The following is a 20,543-nucleotide window of genomic DNA, read 5'->3' as shown; positions in this document are numbered from 1 at the left end:
ATTTTAGGGGTTTTTTTCAACAAAATTTATTTTATAGACTTGGCTTTTAGATCGCTAAGAATACATATATAAATATTTTATTTAAAAATTATTTTTTATTTGTAAATATGTCATTTGACTTTTTAATGAAAAGCCAAACAATCACCCTATATAAGTTTACGTATAAACTATTTAGAATGTTTTCTTCATCTTTCACCGGCTTATTTTGGATGATTACATATGAATTATTTTAGGGTGTTTTCAGCACTGACTTTATTTAGGAAACTGTCAAAACCGATAGTATGTCACATACTATAGAAACTGTCGCTCAATCGATCAGAAATCAACCATATTTAATAATTTAACTATTTAATATTGATTATAGTACGATGTGGATTGAATTTTAAAATAACCATCTTCTACTAAAACGAAAATGGGAGCACTCTATGCAACGCAACGCTAAGTCTACCGATTCCGTGACCATCTTTAACCCGAAACGAAACTACACCCTACACCATCGTCTTTTTTTACCTAGGCTTATATTTAAAATTGATTTTTAAGTTTTTTTCCACCGAAGTTTATTTACATATATAAAAGTTTTATTTATAAATTGTTCTTTATTTATAAATGAGATTTGCTCCGGTCCAACAAAAAGTACTTCGAGGTACCAGTACCTCGCAGTACCAAATCATTTTTGACCAATAGATCTAACAATGCACATCTTACTCAGCTTCCAAGGATAGAAAACGATTTGGTATATCAAGAAGGTTACCGATAACTTGACATACGAACCGAATCAAATCTCGTACCGAACCTAAAAAATCATCCATTTTCGGATTACGGACGAAACAGCTATGGGAGCGGTAGTCGGTGGCTGGCTGCATATGTATGTGTCTAGGGTATGCCGAATTCGCAAAATTCGTGCATTTTTACGGCCACGTTCAGAGTTGCCAAGACAACAAGGACACGAAGCCGGAGAAGAAACAGGTGAAGCTGAATCCGCCATGGGCCACCGGCCACGACCACGATGTTACAGAAATAGGAGGCATTCTGAACAGCAGAGCAGGAGGAATATCCCCCAAAATATTAATTCCGCCCCCCCCTCACGTCGTCGCGCTCCATTTGCGCGTCCGCGACCAGGCGAACCCCCGGGGCGCGATCGCTCCATCCACCGCCGCCGGCGACCTCACCACCCCACCCCACCGGAAGCCGCCGGCGGTACCCGCCCCCGCCCGCCGGCCCGCGCGATCCATCCGGTTGGTCCCTCCCATCCGCTTGCTCGTCCATTCCCTCCTCGCCGCGTCGCTTGTTCGTGATTTCTGGTGGTTTGGAATCCGGCATGCGGTTAGCGTCCTCTTGGCTTGATCTGCGCGGGGAGAAGAAATGTGGCGCCGCGCTTTCGTGCAGCTGGATGAGCGTGGTATGCGTATTTTTGATCCGGTTTGATTTGCCGGAGGTCTGATTTGATGGCTCGGTCCACCCCAGCGCATGTTTGTTCCATTCCTTTGTTCTTCTACCATTTCGTTTCGTTTGGGAGCTGGAATGCAATCATGGTACCATTGCCTCGTAGATTGGGAGGTTGGCATAATTGATGAAGATCTTAGCTTTGGAGGTGTGGAATCTTGGAGGAATCTTGCGTTGCTTGGTACCTGTCGTAATGCACCAATGCCCATTTAGAGTGTTGATCTTTGTATGGAGCTATGCTGGAAGCCGACAATTTACGGACACCAGCTATTGAGATTGCCCTGACCTAATGTATTCAAGCGTGTCATTCTGTTTCTGCCTGATCTAGGCCAATGTCTACATGCTAAGCCTGAGATTGTGAGCTACTGAGAACATGCAACATCTGGATCCACATGGGAGTATGGGACGTTGGGTTGGCTTGTCGGGGTGGCCGAGTTTAGACTACTGATCTACTGCAGCAGTGATTCTTGTTTTACCCTTGTTGAGCATGCCTTTGCTGCTCTGATAACGATGTAGCATTGAAGAAATAGGATAAGAACGAACATTAGGATACATTTGCACCAAGAAGTGCTGTATGCCATTTGGTTCGGAATCTGGTCAAAATATTTCAGCCATCTATTCTGGAGTGGTTCTTTCCGAATTACATAAATGTATAGATTTGATTAAATCATGTTTCTAGTGGTAAATTTGCGAGAAAAGGTTCGATCGATTCTTTATTGGTATACATGATTTAACTCTATAAAAGCCTAAAAACCACTTCCTTTTTGCTATCCATGATTTCCAATTCTGTATGAGCCTAAGGCCTTGTTTGGTTCAACTTAGGGTTATTGTAATCTGGATTATAGAAATAATCTGAAACGAACAATTAGATTATTGTGCCAACTTATTATAATCTGGAGCCTAGATTACTATAATTTGATAAGCTCCTCCATGGATGCTTTTCTTTTTCCAGATTATTGAGTGGCTAAAGACCCACTACCCTTAGGTACTTCAAATTAATTACCCATCTTACCATGCATTACCTACTTCAACTTATAATAATCCAACTTATAGTAATCTGCTTAAATAATCTAGATTACAATAATCCTAAGTGGAAACAAAACCAGGCCTAAAAATCAGCTTACTTATATACTTCGTAATTTTGACAGCCAGGCTGCCTTTCACTTTCAGCATGTTATTCATATGTTGAACTGTACCTCTTAAATTTGGCAACCTTGGTTTTAACTAATGGCATCTGGACCTCGTTTGTGATGAAGCGTGTCAGCTGAACATTTGTTCTTGTGTATTGTGGATTTGTTCTCTTATGATACAAAATGTGTTTTTTTATTTAGGTTAGAAATCCTCCAAAATATTCACATTGACATTCAAATTTGTAAAGAAGCTGGTCCTTGACTCTTGCTTTTATGTTTCCTGCAGGTGATTTGCTATTGTGAGCTATCTGAGATTCCAAATCCAAAATGAGCACAGCTAATCGTTATCAACCCATCAAGTCGACCAAGCCTGTTATAGGTGCAGATATATTACTAGATTGTATACCATGTGTTGTTACTCGTGGATAGTAGAATGCATTTACTTGTACTTCTGTGCATAAATTTCACTTCATTCATGACTACGATAGAAGATGATATAGTCTCTACAGCATGATGCACCTAATTTAGTTTATTCAGTTCCCTAAATGATGCCAATGATGTTCACGTTCTTCTCTTTTTCCCTAACGCCTGCAATTTTTTAGCTATCTGTTTTTTTCCATGTAGCAGGCAAAACAAGAAAATTGAAGGATCTAATGTTAAAAAGTGACAACCGGATATGTGCTGATTGTAGTGCACCTGATCCCAAATGGGCGTAAGTGACTTTTAAACTGATCAGGGCATCATTTTTTTTTTGTATACATACCTATTATGTTTTGATGTCTCCACACTAATGGAAAAGAAATTACCTTTGTTTTTGGACTTTCGATGTCATCTGTCTGAAATCTATAGTGTGAGCAATGTTTACTTTGCATTCCAGGTCTGCTAATATCGGAGTATTTCTTTGCTTAAAGTGTGGAGATGTTCATAGAGCACTTGGACCAGATGTTTCAAAGGTTATTTGGACCACAGGAACTTCCTTTTGTCTGTTGTAGTTCTTAGAAAAGAAAAAAAAATCCTATTGTGCAATTTGATTTTTGAAATTTCCTGCCCTTATTTATTTTTAGAGTTACTACACCATCAGTATTTATATTTGCAACCTTCAATACTGATTTCATTTGTTCACGTGTTGTTTTTTGTCAGGTTTTGTCAGTAACTTTGGATGATTGGTCTGATAGTGATATAGATTCCATGGTTGAGGTTGGTGGTAACTCATATGCAAATTCCATTTATGAGGCTTTTCTTCCAAAAGATCACCCAAAACCCAAGCCAGATTCAACTATGGAATATAGAACTAAATTTATAAGGTTTGATAATTATTCTATTCAAATATCTGTAATTTCATTGGAGCTAATCATAATATTAATATATTATCTTTTGATACACAGAGCCAAGTATGAGACACAAGACTTTTTGAAGCCAAGTTTGCGCATTACCTCAAAGGGTTCTTTTGAACCGACCAATTCTGTGAAGAGTGTAAACAGCGGTTTCTCTAGCACTTCAACGAAGCACGTCACTGTAAGCTGTTATGCTGAAAAATATATGATACAGCTGTGAATATTTGTCTAATCATTTTATTTTGTGGGTTCAAACTAGCAATTTAAATGGAACATATTGTTGCATGATTTTAGTCACCCAGATAATTAGCCTTACCCTTGCAAATGGTCACAGGAAGATACAAGAGAATTTGTTGGGGAGCTGAACATTACAGTGGTAAGAGGTATTGAGTTGGCCGTCAGAGACATGCTAACGAGTGATCCATATGTTATTCTAACACTTGGGGAGCAGGTACCTTTTTCTTTTGATATACATAATAATTGTTACGCTAATGTGTTCCTTTAAACATTCAATTGTTGGCCTAATTGCAGACTGCTCAAACCACGGTTAAAAAGAGTGACCTGAATCCAGTATGGAATGAAGTGCTTAAGCTATCAGTTCCTCGAAATTATGGACCTCTAAAACTTGTAAGTTTGATCAAAGTTATTTCGCTTACTTCCAAAAGCTGCTAATGGAACGGTGAAGCGATATCATCTCACAGTTGTTTTCCTGAAATTAGTTACAATATGAAAAGAAAGTAGTTAACTAAAGCCGCTTAAATTTGATAGCATGCATGATGCTAGAACCTAAAAATGATGCTATACACAGTTGGCTTGATTACATTGATTATTCCCATATTCCTAGTGATGAACATGGTACTAAAAAGGGTGATGAAGATATTTTAATTTCAATGTAGTTAAAGTGCCAGGCAGGAATATAGAACTTTATGAATCCTTCTTTGATGTTCCTTTAAAGAATCAACACCTATCAAGCTTACGTTCCATATTTTTAGTTCCTTACTGTTCTGAATGCATGGTGTTTAAATATAGCTCACCAGTTCAGAGGGAAAGACTTATTTGCATTAACGGGCTGGTATGGATAATAAATAAAGGTGATACTATAAACTGAGCTTTAGAGTTTCCTACATATTATACATCTCATTCCAACTTAGAATCATATAAATCAGTACAGGTTGCAAGGAAATTCAACATTGGTGCTTGAAATTTGTAGAAAGGAATTAACAAGAAAAATAAGGCCTCCATATCTGAATGTTTTTTATTCACATGTTGTATAAAATAATCTGTAAAGTGATGCAGAGGAAGAAGCATTTATAGTATAAAGTAAACTTATGTTATTATGAAGCATCCATTGTCATGCTTCTGTTTTCTTGCGGCATGCAAATAATATATAATATCTCTATTTCCAGCAAGTATACGACCATGATATGTTCTCTGCTGATGATATCATGGGGGAAGCGGAGATAGATCTTCAACCAATGATCACGGCTGCCATGGCCTTTGGAGATCCCTCACGCATCGGTGACATGCAAATTGGAAGGTGGTTCATGACCAGAGACAATTGTCTGCTGAAAGATAGCACTGTCAATGTTGTGTCGGGCAAGGTAAAACAGGAAGTGAACCTAAAGCTGCAGAATGTAGAATCAGGTGAAATGGAGTTAGAATTGGAATGGGTTCCAATACTCTAGATTAATAGATCTCAACTGGTTCTCTGCCTAAAATTTTCTCAAAGACGCGTCACATTTGTAATTTATGATGAATGGCTTCAAATCCCGTGTACGTACTGAAGCTTTGTCTTCAACATTTTGGCCACCTGAACGAAATTTGTAAAAAGTGCCATTGTAAAATATCATGGTGTAATCTGTCGGGTGCACCTCACGACCAATTTTATTTATTCTTTAGAGATTTGCTTTGAACCTGTTGTGTCATCAAAATGGCGATACTGATCATGGTCGGACACACGCTGTTTCCTTTTCTTTTCTACTGCTCTCCGTGTATATATGCATGCTACTTTTTTCCTTTCTTTCTTTTCCCCTTCAGTGTTTTATCCTCCTGGACATGCACATGCACGCTACTATCTCTTCTTCTCTTCACTCCAATAACAAAGCTTAAAGGATTTATTATCCTAATAAATCAATTCTCCGATTGCAACTAATTTAATCGTTGTATTTTTCATAATCATATATTTACAATAGAATCCCACATAGTGGTATTATGATGAAAACAATACATATTTTGCAACTAATATGTATTGATATTTCGTAGTGCCGCGTTGAAATGTTGCACACGTTTTTTTTGTTTTATTTCATGTTTTTCTTCATTTTTATAAATATATTAATATTTTATCAGTTGAAAATTAATGTTTCATAGGTGGTGGATCTAAATGTTTCATGTCATGACTCAATTGTGTTTAAATATTTTAATACATTGAAACACCTTTTGACATAATGGTGGAATATTTTTTTATTAGCGTGACATTTCATCAACGTTTTATCGATAAGTGGATATATATATGATCAATAACCTAACGCAGATGTAAAAGGGAAGGGAGGCATGCTCTGAACTTGGTTCGGCGGGATGCGGCAACGTAAGCATCAGGAAAAGGCAACGCCCTCCATGCCCACGAAGCGGAGTCTAATCTTCTAACCTCGGGCCGCCTGACCTGTTGTCTAGTCATCTGCGGGTGACATTGTACATAATAAATTTACTTTTTAATATATCCCTTGATTTTACCGGACGTTTTCAAAAAATATATATACAATCAATATGGTGACGCAAAACACACTAGTATATTTTCTATCTTTAAGGAGTACCAAATTTTATATAGATAATAGTGGTATCATATTGCTAGTCTCTTTTTTCCCTACTCTGAGGCAACCTTCTAAAATCCTCTTTAGCTGAAGTGCCATTTTTTTTCGTTTTTTCTTCTTCATCGAGTTATGAGTAATTTTACAGTTCTTGAGTAGATATCAAGAGGTATCAAAATTTTACTGTAAATTTTAATATCTCCTAGTACGTAGGTACTAGTCCGTAGGTACCAAGAGGTACCAAAATTTCAGTGTAAAATTTTGATACCTCTTGTTACCTTTATAAAGAACCGTAAAATTACTCTCGAGTTATATACGCAAATGTCCTCTTTACACAGAGGCTGATTCCTTTGCTATTTACACACGATTTTTCTTCGACCGTCACAATGAAAAACGCTTTATGTTACAAAGCGTCTGAGTTCTTTGCTATTTACAGACCATATTTTGCTTCGATTCTCACGATGAAAAGGAACACTGCCTTTTTGCGGAACTGATGCGGTTTAATTAGCTGGTTTTGGAGACGAACACGCCGACGGCGGAGCCAACGGAGGCGAAGGCGCTCGTGACAAAGCAGGCGGCGCTGAAGGCGCGGACAGCGAGCCACCGCGCCGTCCACGGCGCCACCTTCTTCTGCACGAGGTACATCTCGACGGGGAAGTGGATGGACAGCGGCCAGAAGGCGAAGGCGCCGAGCAGCCCGACCACCTGGTTGAAGTAGGGGAACCACACGGCCAGCGCCGTCGTCGCCGCCACGTACGCCGTGCGGAAGCACAGCCGGTACAGGTTCACGCGGCAGCGGCGCCGGCGCGGCGGCGACCCGACCGGCAGCGGCACCTCCACCACGCCCGCCGCCGGGCCGCCCATCCGCCGCTCCACCACCGCGAACACCGGCTGCGAGTACACCTACATATGTGAGCTCACGCGTCGTCAGGTCGCATGGCTGGCTGAGCGCGGCTCGCCGGCGCGCGCGCGGCCGTGGAGTGGAATGGATCATGTTACTATCGGTGCTTTGCCTGGTAGCCGCCGAGGAGGTGGAGGACGATGCAGAGGTTGGCGAAGTCGACGAGCCAGTAGGGCTCGTAGAAGCCGAAGCCGGTGAGGAGGTTCCCGGGCGTGGCGTCGCCGAACGCCGCGTAGCCGAAGCACCCGCAGCCGAGGTAGAAGAAGGTGGTCACCGCGACGCTCGCCCTCGACGCCGTCTTCATCGTCTCGTTCTCCGGCGGCCTCAGCGTGTCCTTCACCACCAGAAAACAACCCGACGACAACGTCGTTGACGCCATTTGCTTCTCAACGCATGCTCATGCTCATCCTCATGCTCTCGTCGCCATTGCACGCACGACCGGCGGCACGTACCTCGATCTCGAGCAGGACCGACGCGTAGGGGTAGGCGTACGCGATGTCCCCGATCGCCTGCGAGACTCGCCACGCCTTCTGCGTCGCGGACACCATGGCGATCCCTCCGATTCCCCCCTTGACCACTCCATTAGCTGCAACGAAATTAAGAAATAGTCACGCTTACAGTGTTTCCTTCATGGCTGTGCAGCTACTACTGTACGTTCAAATAGTGCAGTTTTGGTTCATAAGAGCATCTCCAAAACAATGGCTAAATTTTAACTCTCCAAATCGAAATTTATCTATTTATTTGAGTTTTGACAATTTGAATTCTACGAGTATTTCGAAGAGACTCTCAAATCCTGGTAAGGGAAGAATGACATGGGGTCCTACTCATGTGGGACCCATGGATAACAATTTTGCTAGTGGTGGAATAAGTTGCCAAATTTGGTTATTGAGAACTCAAGTTTAGCCATTTAAATGGTATGACAAGTCAAATAATCACTCTCTTAAAGAATATTTTTTGTGTAAAATTACCAAATTTAAGTATAGCAAATGAGATGATCATTTTCTTGGAGATGTACTAAGTAGGCTTAATTTGAGTTGAGATTTTATAGTTCTTCAGAAAGTATATGGAATTTAAAAAATATTATATACAATATATCTCGGTATTTTATTAAGGATAGTAAAATGATTGAAAGTGAGAGCAGCTAGCATTATTATTGTCGAGGAAGGAGGTAAGTGGTGAAGAGGGGTTGCCAGACATCTGGACCTAAAAAAATGGCAGAGTTCATATATTTTCACTATATGCATACATATTAATTTAAGCTCGCGTACTTGTTTTTAAACTTAATTCAAAATAAAAAAGAAAAGTAAGTAGCACCCATCTATACTTTATTCTAGTTTTATCATTGATATATTTATATTTTATTTTAACTTCGTTTCTGGTTATTGCTACCTATGACTTTGGCGATGCCGAAGCCGAAGCCGATGAGGGAGTAGGAGAAGGACATGGCCGCCGACGAGACGGAGAGCCAGGCCATGTCGTGGAAGCCCGGTATCTGGGAGAGGACGACCTGCGCGAGCCCGAACACGAGCATGTAGTAGCCGTCTCCGCCGGCGGAGCACGGCGCGTCGTGTCCTTCCCGGTGGTAGCAGTTGGCCTTCTGAATCGCCCTGCAACAAAACAAAAGAAAAAATGTCTTAAGTTAATTATTAACTAAAATAGCGTCCAATGATCAGTGTCTAATTGATCATGGTTGGTCATCCTGACAGTTTGACACCATGAACCATGGGGAGATTAGACTGAAATTGAAACGGTCCAAATGTAAAAAAAAATTACTATTCTGAAAAAGTATGTGTTCAAAACTTTTATACATAAAGATTAGATAGTATCTGAAGGTATTAAATTTTACATTAAAAAAACAGTAACTCTTGATACTTTATTAAGGATGGTAAAGTTGATATTAACAAACGTATGCAACGCTGCCTATAAGCATACAAGAAATTCTGTATAGACGCCAAGTCCACGATAAAAGGACATTTATCTGTGTTCTATCTTAATTAGTAGCAGCCTCCCCCACCAGCAGCTAAGCAAATATCATTGGTTACGACTGCATTTCCAGTGAACGGTGATCTACCCTCTGATAAATTGCGATTATTAAAGGGCGACGACGACATCAACATCCAGTGACTACTTCCTAGACAAAATAAACTCTACCCAGCCTTGTTTATTAATTAACATCTGGCGTGCATCTGACGAGTTACGACTGCATTACGGGGTGATTGTTTGTATTTTTCTCTAAAAAAAATCAAACAGTATATCTGTAAATGAAAAATAATTTGTGAATAGAAATTTTATAAACATATTTGTAGGGACTTAAAAGCCAAGGCTAGAAATAAAGTTTGCTAAAAAATCTAAAAATCAACTCTAAATTTAATATTAAAAATTTAAATTTTGGTTTATAAGTATAAACAGAAGCGAAAAGATTAGAGCGAATGAAACTATGGCTAGACGTTTGCCACACAGAGCATAGAATGGTAGGAAAACGAGAGATCATATCTTGATACTCCCTCCTGTTCCATATTTCGAACAAAAGTAGGTTCGGACTTTTAAAATTTTAACAATTAATAATTTTAAAATATTTACTTTAAAAATATTAGAACGAGATGTATAGATTAATCATAAAGTACTTTAATAAAATAAAAATTATTTTGTTTATATTTTAATAGAAAAATAGTCAAAAATTGATTTAAAAGGCAACGTCAGTGTCGAAAACCATAAGAATTATGAAAAATGAACTTGCCGCATGCTGATGGCTGCTGTGAGAGTGTACACCACGCCACCCCCAAACAAGTTGAAGTTGAGGAGAAATCCGCAGAACCACTGGCTCTTCTCACCTGCAACGACCATTCGTGGCATCCACAAGTCTATCAGTACTACGTGCTGGCATTAATTTTAAATCATTAACATAAAAGGCCACAATTTGCCAATATTTTGACCACTGATAAAGTACAGATCGGTCGATGACTGCATATCATCGATTGTTTTTCGTTTTCTTTTCGTTCAATCTACTCGTATGCATTCATTTGTGCATCGGCTCAGATAACATTAATTATAACTTCTGACGATTATTTCTATTTCTTTAAAAAATCTTTACTAGACATTGCAATATTTTTAATATTTTGGTGTTGCTAATCTGCTATATATTACTACCTACTACTACGGAAAACTCTTTTAAATTATCAAGGGGATATGATATTCCTATTTTTTTACATATTATTTAAATATTTATAAAAAAAGTAAGATTAAGTTTAACTTTTGTAAGTTGTAGTAAGACAACTGAATATGTTTAAATTGCTTTTTATCATTTACAGAGTTCAAATTTGATCATACATGTTTACGTAATGATATGTCTTATATTAATTTATCCCGTTAATTTTTTTCATAACTGATACGTAAAAACGATGGGGGATTAGAATCCATTTTCGATATCAACTTCTAGTTTCCGAGTAGTTCCAAGCAATAAAGATGGGTAAAAAAGAAAAGATGGGGATCGATGATCACCTAGGTAAAAGCCCACAGCGTCCACGTAGGACCTGTTCCTGACGACGCCGCGCTCCGGGTCATGGGAGATGTAGCAGTCGGCGAGCAGGGAGGACTGGACGACGGTCACCCCGGCGAAGACCGCCATGGCCACCGGCCCTCCCACCCAGCCGAGCTGCGCCACGCTCCACGCCAGCGACAGCACGCCGGAGCCGACCACCGCCGTTATGATGTGCGCCGCCGCCGTCCATGCCGTCCCTGCACCACCACCCATCCGCACGCAGATCAATATACAATGCATTGGGCTGGCTGGCTGGACCCTTTGTTCACGCGTGACGACCTGCTATTTTTTTTGGCACATACAGCAGCCACGCGTCTCTGCTGAATTTGAATGTTTTCTAGCGAAAAAAAGGCTTTCGCTTAATTTGTCTTGTATCGATCGAGCCTCGAGGCCCCCACAGAAACACATGATATTCAGTCACTCGATCAGGTGCTATGTGCAAACGTAGTCAGGTTATTATTCGTAACAGAGGTCTACAAGGGTCCAAGTGATGGCAGTCTGAATTTTCGTAGCACTGTAATTCTCAGACAAAGCTCATAAATTCAACTATTCTCTTCATGTCGCATTTTGATTTGAGCCGTCTCCCGTATTGTCAACTCAGATGGTATATTGAAATTTCGATCTTTAGCCTAGAAGATATTATTGGTGGCTTTATTATTGATTGTAAAAGTTGGAACAAATCTAGTCCATTGTACTGGTTAGTATGTAATTATATCTGATAGGGACCCGGACGGGCGGTCACGGCAGTGTGTGACAGTCCCAACTAAACAAAATATCAGCGCCGTCCAAACATCAGAAATACGCAATAGGATTTGATAGGACCACGTAATTTGGGCTAATTTTACAGTTCTTGATCAATCGAACTGGGGAAAAAAGCTTAACTGGGGGAAAAAAAAAAGCTTAACTGTAGGTGGTGAGAATTAAGAGGAGCTAGACACAGGAAGATCACCAAGCACATACTGATCAGTCTTCACGAGTCAGAAATAACTGGAAGGTCAACCTTGTGACGGGTGAACTGATTCTGACGCAGGTATGTATGCAAGCATGCAAAAGGAAGAAAAGATCAATCTTGCGAAGGGTTAATTAGCTGACGATGATCGGGGGCTGACCTGATCTCTTGACAATCTGCTCCTCCGATGAACCGTAAGCCGAATCCGAGAGCTTCCCGAGAAGCGGCTCCGCTTGGCCGTCGCGTTCCCCTCCTCCTCCCATGGCAGTAGCTTGGATCGTCAGTTCGTCACTCTTGCTAAGCTAAGCAAAAGCTAGCGCTTTGTAGCTGCAGGTCTGCGCTTTATATGCAAAGAGAGCTTTCGTGGTGACAAAACCGCGCCTTGTTAATCCTGCATTGCCTGCGCAACTTGAGGGTTATTGGATTGGTTGGTGCTACGACGAAAGGTACGCGCGACTTCAGTGGGATCGATCGCTCTGCTGGTGGGGGCCGGCAGCTGTGCCTGTCACCGTCAAGAATTCTCCGCGTCAAGATCGGACGCGACTGTGTCGCCAAATTGTCCGTAGCTACCTTCGTGGTGCGTGCTTACTGAAAAGGGAGAAAAAGGAGGAAGAAGAAGGAAAAGGCTTGCCTGCAGCTGCAGCTTATAGACGATCTGGTTCCGGCTGTTACGTTTTTTTTAGACAAAAAGGCTCAGGATGAGCCCTGCTTTTACTGAAAGCATAGAAATTGTTGCTGGGATTACCAGCTTACACTTCAAAATTGTAAATATTTGGGAGATAAACATGGGCGCGCAACTGCTACCCCAACACACAGCAACCACTAGCACAACTCTTACTGCTTATTACAAAAACAAACAAAACAGAACAGCAAACTTAAATTTTGGGAGATAAACATGGTTCCGGCTGTTACGTGACGGTGATGGTGACAGTGCACGATGCTTCATCCTGCAAATCTGCCATGGCGGGGTTTGCCGGAGGACGTTACGACTAAGAGCATGCACTATGCTCCGAAGTGACGAGTGGCTCAAGCCCACCACGTCTGAGCGAGGCAGCCACGTCCCTGTGAACCGCACCCTAGCAGAGGCTTTCGGAGCTTGCAGAGGAGACGAGTAGCTCTGTTAGAGTTGAGAAAAATGGACCAGCAAAAGGAAGAGAGAGAAGAAGGAGCCAAAAAAAGTGAGAGAGAGGGGGAGAAAGTCATCGGTGCCCGCCCGCCGCCAACCACCGCCGGCGCCCCTGACCTGTCGTCGCCGACCACCGCCACCCGCCCGCCGCCGCGTGCCGCCGGCCCCGACGCGATCGCCGGCGAGCTCCGCCCCGACACGGCCGCCCAGATCCGCCCGGACACGTCATGCCGTCGCCCGGGCCCAGATCTGCCGCTCGATCCGTCGCCGAGGTCGCCGGTCGCCGTCTGGACCACGTCCGTCGCCACCGAGGTCGTCCGTCGTCCTGTCGGGCCCAGATCTGCCGCTCTGTCGCCGAGCTTCGTCGTCCGACTGCCGATCTCCGTCGCCCGGCCACCAAGATCCGCTGCTCAGCCTGGCCGGTGGCCGGCGGCCGCCCAGATCTGTGCGTAGTTGGGGAGAGGAGCGGTCTTGAGAGAGAGTGAGCAAGCAGTGTCGGTCTTGAGTTTGGTGGGGAGAGAGAGAGGTGAGTGTTCGGTGGAGAGAGAGGTGCGGGTTGGGTCATGGTTCCCTCCAAACTGTGCAGTGTAGGTATTGTATCCCAACCATAGCTTTATCTTACATGGAGGGCAGGGATCCTCACTGCATTGTGCATGGCCTAAAAGGGTGCTGCCGGCAACCCGGCCGCCGGTGGGGGATCACCGCTCACCGGGAAGAAAGAGTTGCACGGACTAGGTCGTACGTAAGCCGTTAGATTGAATATGGGTAGCCAGATCGAGAGTCAATGAGAAGAGGGCTGAAAATAACAGGAAACAGTTTTAGCACACGAGTATAGGTACACACGTGTGCTTGCATGTCATCTAAATGGTCATCAAAAAATATAAAAAAATTGACAAGATAGATTAATATGAGTTATATCACTCCACAAACATGCAAGTTTAAATTCAACTTCTACAAGTTGTAGCAAAAAAAAATAAAACTGAGACTAACTATACGCATATTCATAATTGTTTTTGTTATTTTTGCTACAACTTGTAGAAGATGAATTTAAGCTTACATGTTGGTGGAGTGGTATAACTCATATTAAACTATCTTGTTAAATGTTTCCATATTTTTTATGACTATTTAGATGGCATACAAGCAACGGGTGTATATATACTCGTGTGCTCCTGATAATAACAGGGCCGACTAGAGGACGGGGTTTCGTCCAGACGGGATAAGTTATGAAGCAAATGATACTAATCGATACCACTGGTATTATTGGTATCATTGCTACATGTTATCTTCTAGTACAATATGATACCAGTTGATATTGCCTATTATCATTAACACCACGGGATAAGAAAGTGCAAGGGGTTGCAGAGTGCCGGGAAGGCACAGAGCACGAAGCCGGTGCCGCCGTGCCGGCACGCGAAGCAGTGCGGAGGTGGAGATGGAGCAGTGGAGTGGCGTTGCCATCAAAAGCAGCATAAGAATTCTCATTCGGGTATGAATCTGTTCTGTAGACTTTCTGTTTAATTTTTGCAAAAGAGCACATTTTAGGCCTAGTTTGTCGAGGGCGAAATCTAGGCCCATCTACATGGATGTCTTACGGGCTTTGCACAGCGCAGTCTCCCTTCCTCCTCACCGGCGGCCAACCACCACACCTCCACCATGCCTTTTCCACAACTACCCAGTGTCGTCCGAAGGGTTTGGCACGTAAGAGTTGGTCACGAAAAACGTGAGTGAAGATGAACGAAAAGCAAGAGGTGCCTTCGAGCGAACAGCGTGACAAGCAAGCCGGTACATAGGTTTAAGCTGCATGGATGCACAATAGTCTACTCCCGTAATGCAAATGATTGTGAATGATTCTTTTTTTCTCCCCCTCCTCTCCATATTTGTCCTACTTTTATGAGCAATTTTACCATCCTTGAGTAGGTATTAAGAGATATTACTGTTTTCTATGTAAAATTTAGTACCTTCTAGTATCTAAGGTACCAAGAAATACCAAATTTTACATAGAAAACAGTGATACCTCTCTAGTACCTCCATAAGAATGGAAAAAATGCTCTACTTTTATACCCTTAGGGATATTTGTTTGTTATATTTGATAGTTCATCTTTTTTGAAAAAAATATTATATATATCTAAAATATGTTATGTTATTAATGTGTGATGTGACAAATATATTGTTGTATAATTTTCACTAACCATCAATTAATCATTTAAATGTTATTAATAACTAAAGTTAAAATAATGATGATCAACCGTGATAAATAAATAAAAACAGAGGGGTTTTCATCGTGCCGGAGAGTTTTCAAGGTCTGGTAAAAAAAGTGATTAATCAGGATAATTGCCCTCACGAATCACAAATGGACACCAAGTAAATAAGCTACAACTGGAGTAGGTTGGAGTACTCCCCAGTGCATGTTACAATTCCAGTAGTATTATCTTGCTTCTTGTAACACATGTATGTTTTGTGAGGTATGCACCATTATGCATCTGATTGTACCGATTATAAATTAACTTATTGTTCTTCCTGCAGGGCTAATTGATATGTTTACATAATTCTAATGTTACCATTGTTTCGACCAATGCACTAGGTGCCGCTGATTTATTCATCTTGTTCTACGATGATGTCGTTGGTATAGGCAAAGATGCCAGCCATGGTCATAATGACGAAAATGCCAAAGTTGCCTAATAATGAATTTCGCTGAAGATCATCAACATAGAGCCATCTGTTCAAGCTACCAAAAAATATAGCATTTGAAAGGACACATTTACCTAGCAAGATGCAGGCAGACATTCACGTTGCACAGGTAAGACACATTCACCTAGCAAGATGCAGGCAGACATTCACGTTGCACAGGTAAGCACGAACACTCAGAACTAATGGACTGTTTACCACATATTTCAATTGTATCTACATGCGTAGTACATTAGTACTACATTACGTAACAGTATAAAACCAGGAAGATATGGACCAAAAGTTTACAACACTCAATAATGGCGAAACGTGTGAAAACATCCAATAAAGCATGCTTCAAACTTCAAAGTATCTGAACTATTTGTTGCAGAATGCAGAAATTATTTAGATTGAAGAAGGCACTGGGTAGATATAAAACTAGGACTGAAATAAAAGAGTAGAAACACCTGTGCACGCCGAAATAAAATGATCACGGCTCGCTTTTGAAATGGTCCAGGTAAAAATGTGTCTATGAACTATCATACATAATAATAGAAGTAAAACTAGCATGTTGTATGGAATCTTGCCAAAAGGGAGGCAAGTCATCACAACAAAAACAAGCCACATGAGAACTGGTCGATTGCAAAATCAACATACATAACGAACCAATCACCCCATAATGTACCACTGATATGGTAAGTAAAATTCATGGTCTTCTCAGAAAGCACTTGCACAATCAACAAAATGTAAACAAATAAAAGATTGATGATCGCAAGCTTAAGGCATATCCGCAGGTACATACCATCATCATATTCATCACGGTACAATAGTCTCAGTAATTAACTACATAGCTAGGACATCACAATTGTGTAAATGGCCTTCAGATGCCATGATCAAATCATTGAAGCTTTAAAGTGAGTCAGTGTACAGTCATCCTTGGAGATTTGCAAGGGTATGGTCTTCAATCAATCTTAACCGATGAGAAAAGGTAGTGGACGAAAGAGAATGATGTCAGGAACCCAACGGTCCCAGTAGCTAGCATAATGGCAAGAGAGACAACAAAAGCATATCCAATGTAGAGCGTAGCAGAAACTGGGCCACTCAAGCTTCTGAGATCAAACACCAGGTAGTTGATAGAGTACAGGAACACATAAAGCGCTACTGCTCCAGAGGCAAAGAAAGCTTTCCACCACCACCGCCAATCTTCCGCACAAAGATGCATGTAGGTAAGAACAACAGATACCTCAGCACAGACCACAACCAGCAACAGGAGGACAACGAGGAGGAACCCAAACACATAGTAGAACCTTCCAAGCCAAATACTTGAAAGAATAAAGAACAACTCGATGAATAGTGTTCCAAAAGGTAGAGTCCCAGCACCAAGTACGAGGAGCCAAGAGTAATTTTTTGTAGGGATTTCTCTTGGTATTTGATTGGTTCGAACTGGAAATTCTATTGGCTTGGCCCTTGTGCCAAAGAAACCACCGAGAAGGGTAAGTGGCACAGAGATGCAGAACCACAAGGACAGGAGTGCGAAGAAGAGTGAGATGGGAAGAGCTCCTGTGCTATTCCTTGACCACAGCATGAAGTTTAACGTAGTGAGGACAATGAAAACAATACCAGGGAAGAAACAAGCTGTTGACCAGGAGACAGACCTCCATCCCTCAGAAGTTCCTTTTAGAGTTCTCCAGAGTCTGACAGAAGCATATCCAGCCACAATTCCAAGCAACATATAAAGAACTATCATCCCTGTGAGTAGCATCCCTCTTGATGCCGGAGACATGAACCCAAATGCAGCAAAGAAGATGGTGACAATTGCCATACCCAGAATTTGAACCCCATCACCAATCATGATGCAGAGAAGCTTTGATGAGGTTGGCTCTCTGAAGACATCACCAACAACAAGCTTCCACCCAGAGAGCTCCTCGTTCATCTGAGCTTGGGCCTCCTTATCCAATTCTTCATATCTAGTCAAATCTCTCCTGACTGTCCGCAAGAATATGACGAACACGATCCCAGCCAAAAACAATATTACCATCAATGAGTTCATGATTGAGAACCAGTGAATTTTGGCACCCTCCATCTTGAGGTATGCATCCCACCGTGATGGCCATCTGATATCACTATTTTCAAATTCAACCTCATATGTAAAAGTAATCCGTTCCTTCTCCCTAATCAATTGAGATTTCTCCATCTCCACAGGACAGCTTATAGGATCAACTTTTCCATACATTTTAAGCTTCGACATATCTTCAGGGTCACGCTTAACGCTGCATGGGATGACCTCAAATCCTACAATCTCGTAGCCAGACTTCGTATCTGTATCAGTTTCTGAGATCACTTCCATTCCTTCCCCTGTTCCAAGTACCTTGACTTTACCTCCTTCGTACCTATGGACTAGGACCTTAAATTTCAGGTGATTAATGATGTAGACCTCAGTGCTTCCCTCCGGAGTATAACCAACTGGATAGCCTGTCCACTGAATGGTCACTCCATTCTGTTCAGTAAATCTCCTCACAGGAAGATTATCGAGAATCATGTTCACCTGGTAGAGGTCTCGGCTTCGCTGCTTGAGGAGCTTCACATCACCCTCATCAAGTGGGTTTGTGGTACACAGATAAAGTGATTCATTGACATTTACACGGAACCGATATGGGGAATTGTCAATCTGGTCACCCATCAGAAGTTCCCCTAGATTTTCAGCACTCTTCTTTATCCCATCCTGGGGTTGACAGTATGGGAGGCTGTAGTAGCTGAATGGCAGTTCAGTCTCAATGGAAGTGAGTGAGTTCACCTTTGCCCATATTTCCTCGCCTTGCCGATAGGTGTGCATGTAACTACCTGGCAAATAGAATGCCTTGCAGTGGGGAGACAAAACTAGAAACACCACTAACAAAGCAGAGAATATCCAGCCTTTGGCCATGATTAGCAGATACTGGAAATTTTGACCTAAAACCTGGAGGAATAAAAAAGAAAGAAAGATTGTCCACAAGGTTAGTCTAAAAAAGGTGTATTTGCCGGAAATATATCACTATACAGTATAATGTAAAAATAAAAGAAAGATATTGTGGCTACTATTTGATACAATGAAATTGTAGAGAGTTTTCTTATTCAATAGACAGGTATTCCGGTAAGAATACATATCTGTGTGAATCCAATTTATGATACTATCAAGTTTTTAGCACTCATATTTACACATATACGACGTGATATCATGAAATGAAACAAGCAAATGGGATGTAATTATCCATCAGCTCAACTTGCTGCTTGAAGAAAACGAAATATAATGCAGCAATTCGCATGGAGACATCCTGGATCACAGGCGCGCACCTAACGTCAGGCATGGCTAGGGATGGCAATCAAGCATGACGGGCACGGGTATTGACTACACATACCCATACCCGTCGGACCAATCTATGCCCGTGGTATATCCGTTACTATGTCATGGGTATAAAAACTGTCCATACCCGTTACGCGTGGGCGCCGTATACCCACGGACATACCCATTTACCCGCCTTTACACGGGCACAAGATACCCGTGGGTATTACCCGCCCAAAACATATATCCAATTCAGTCACAATGACAGCCACAAGACAATTGCGTATAGTTCAAAAATTTTGATAGCATGTAGAAGGTGACTGAACAAGTTCCGAGTTGGAATCATACATTATACTGATTTTTATAACCAACAAATTTTGAGTGCATGTCAACTAGAGACCTCATTGTGATTTGTCAACTAACATGCATACTGCTGTTGTGCTGCACACTGCATATATTTTGATAACCAGCAAATTTTGAGTGCATATACACACCTCTGAAGGCGCTGGCGTCGGAGTAGGTGTTGGGCGGCGGTGCCGAAAGCAGCGTCAGGCGGAAGCGTCGGCCGGCGGCAGAGGCGGCGTCGGAGGTGAGGACGGGGGCGGCGACGTCGGATCCTCGGCGGCGGCGGTGGTGGAGAAGAGGAAAGCTTCCAGATCTAGAAGAGAAAAGAAGAGGTTGAGGCAGACAGAGAAGGTGTGGGTAGAGAAGGATGAGAACGAGGGGTGTGCGTACCGGCGAGGAGGATGCGGCGGAAGCACCAGGACGTCGGCCACGCTCCGCTCGCGGATGGAGATCAGCGCAGGCGGCGTGCGCCGGGAGAACCCGCGGGGTCGAGGCCGAGGCCGAGGCCGAGGAGACGACGAGATCGAATAGGCGCAAGAGATCTACAAGCGAATTTTATTGTTTTCCTAAAGATGAATCTGATGATTACATAATTTTTTTCCCGGTGATACTCAGGAGTATGACACTTAGTAAATGATAATAGATAACTAATCAAGCATCAATTTGTAGAGTGTGAAAAAAATAAATCTCTGGGTTTTTAAACATTTTATTATAACGTTAGGTCACAAAGGAATACTAATATGACTCGCAATCACAGAAATACAAATATGATTTTTAGCCTAAGGATAAGATATTTCTCTTATCTCTTAAAATAATAATATCCTCGACATTATCAAAATCTCAATGCATTTATCTTATATTTTATTTTATTTAGTTGCAATGCATCTGTTATTAGTTGCAATGCATCTGTTGTCTACTTTCATAAACTCCAATGCAATGCAATGATTGCCTAAAGATAGTTTATTTTGTGAAAAAATAGCAAAGATTATT

The 20,543-nt window shown here is 41.8% G+C and overlaps 3 protein-coding genes across 4 annotated transcripts; 1 reads left to right on the top strand and 2 right to left on the bottom strand.

Annotated features, from left to right (window-relative positions):
* The first annotated feature begins 1,039 nt into the window (after positions 1-1,039).
* On the top strand, positions 1,040-5,828 carry LOC102701696 (ADP-ribosylation factor GTPase-activating protein AGD12-like). 2 transcript variants are annotated; one of them, XM_006647750.3, is made up of 9 exons: positions 1,040-1,235; positions 2,860-2,952; positions 3,201-3,285; positions 3,451-3,526; positions 3,714-3,877; positions 3,959-4,088; positions 4,242-4,358; positions 4,439-4,534; positions 5,314-5,828. In XM_006647750.3, the coding sequence occupies exons 2-9, from the start codon at positions 2,901-2,903 to the stop codon at positions 5,590-5,592; spliced, it is 999 nt and encodes a 332-aa protein (XP_006647813.1). In that variant the 5' UTR covers positions 1,040-1,235; positions 2,860-2,900; the 3' UTR covers positions 5,593-5,828. The 2 variants fall into 2 exon arrangements, with proteins under 2 accessions (XP_006647813.1, XP_015688808.1); XM_015833322.2 differs by having other exon boundaries at positions 3,198-3,285.
* A 1,197-nt stretch (positions 5,829-7,025) lies between these two features.
* On the bottom strand, positions 7,026-12,458 carry LOC102701418 (probable amino acid permease 7). The gene is made up of 7 exons (XM_006647749.3): positions 12,260-12,458; positions 11,111-11,347; positions 10,350-10,443; positions 9,002-9,219; positions 8,065-8,198; positions 7,725-7,946; positions 7,026-7,614 (listed from the first exon to the last, which is right to left on the bottom strand). Exons 1-7 carry the CDS (start codon positions 12,360-12,362, stop codon positions 7,216-7,218), a joined length of 1,407 nt encoding a protein of 468 aa, XP_006647812.2. The 5' UTR covers positions 12,363-12,458; the 3' UTR covers positions 7,026-7,215.
* A 4,048-nt stretch (positions 12,459-16,506) lies between these two features.
* Positions 16,507-20,109, bottom strand: LOC102701142 (transmembrane 9 superfamily member 12-like). The gene is made up of 3 exons (XM_006647748.3): positions 19,944-20,109; positions 19,703-19,866; positions 16,507-18,845 (listed from the first exon to the last, which is right to left on the bottom strand). The coding sequence occupies exon 3, from the start codon at positions 18,810-18,812 to the stop codon at positions 16,851-16,853; it is 1,962 nt and encodes a 653-aa protein (XP_006647811.1). The 5' UTR covers positions 18,813-18,845; positions 19,703-19,866; positions 19,944-20,109; the 3' UTR covers positions 16,507-16,850.
* Between the last annotated feature and the right edge of the window lie 434 nt (positions 20,110-20,543).

This window comes from Oryza brachyantha, chromosome 2, assembly GCF_000231095.2.
Source record: "Oryza brachyantha chromosome 2, ObraRS2, whole genome shotgun sequence".
NCBI lineage: Eukaryota > Viridiplantae > Streptophyta > Magnoliopsida > Poales > Poaceae > Oryza > Oryza brachyantha.
This window is presented reverse-complemented; position numbering and strand designations above follow the sequence as displayed.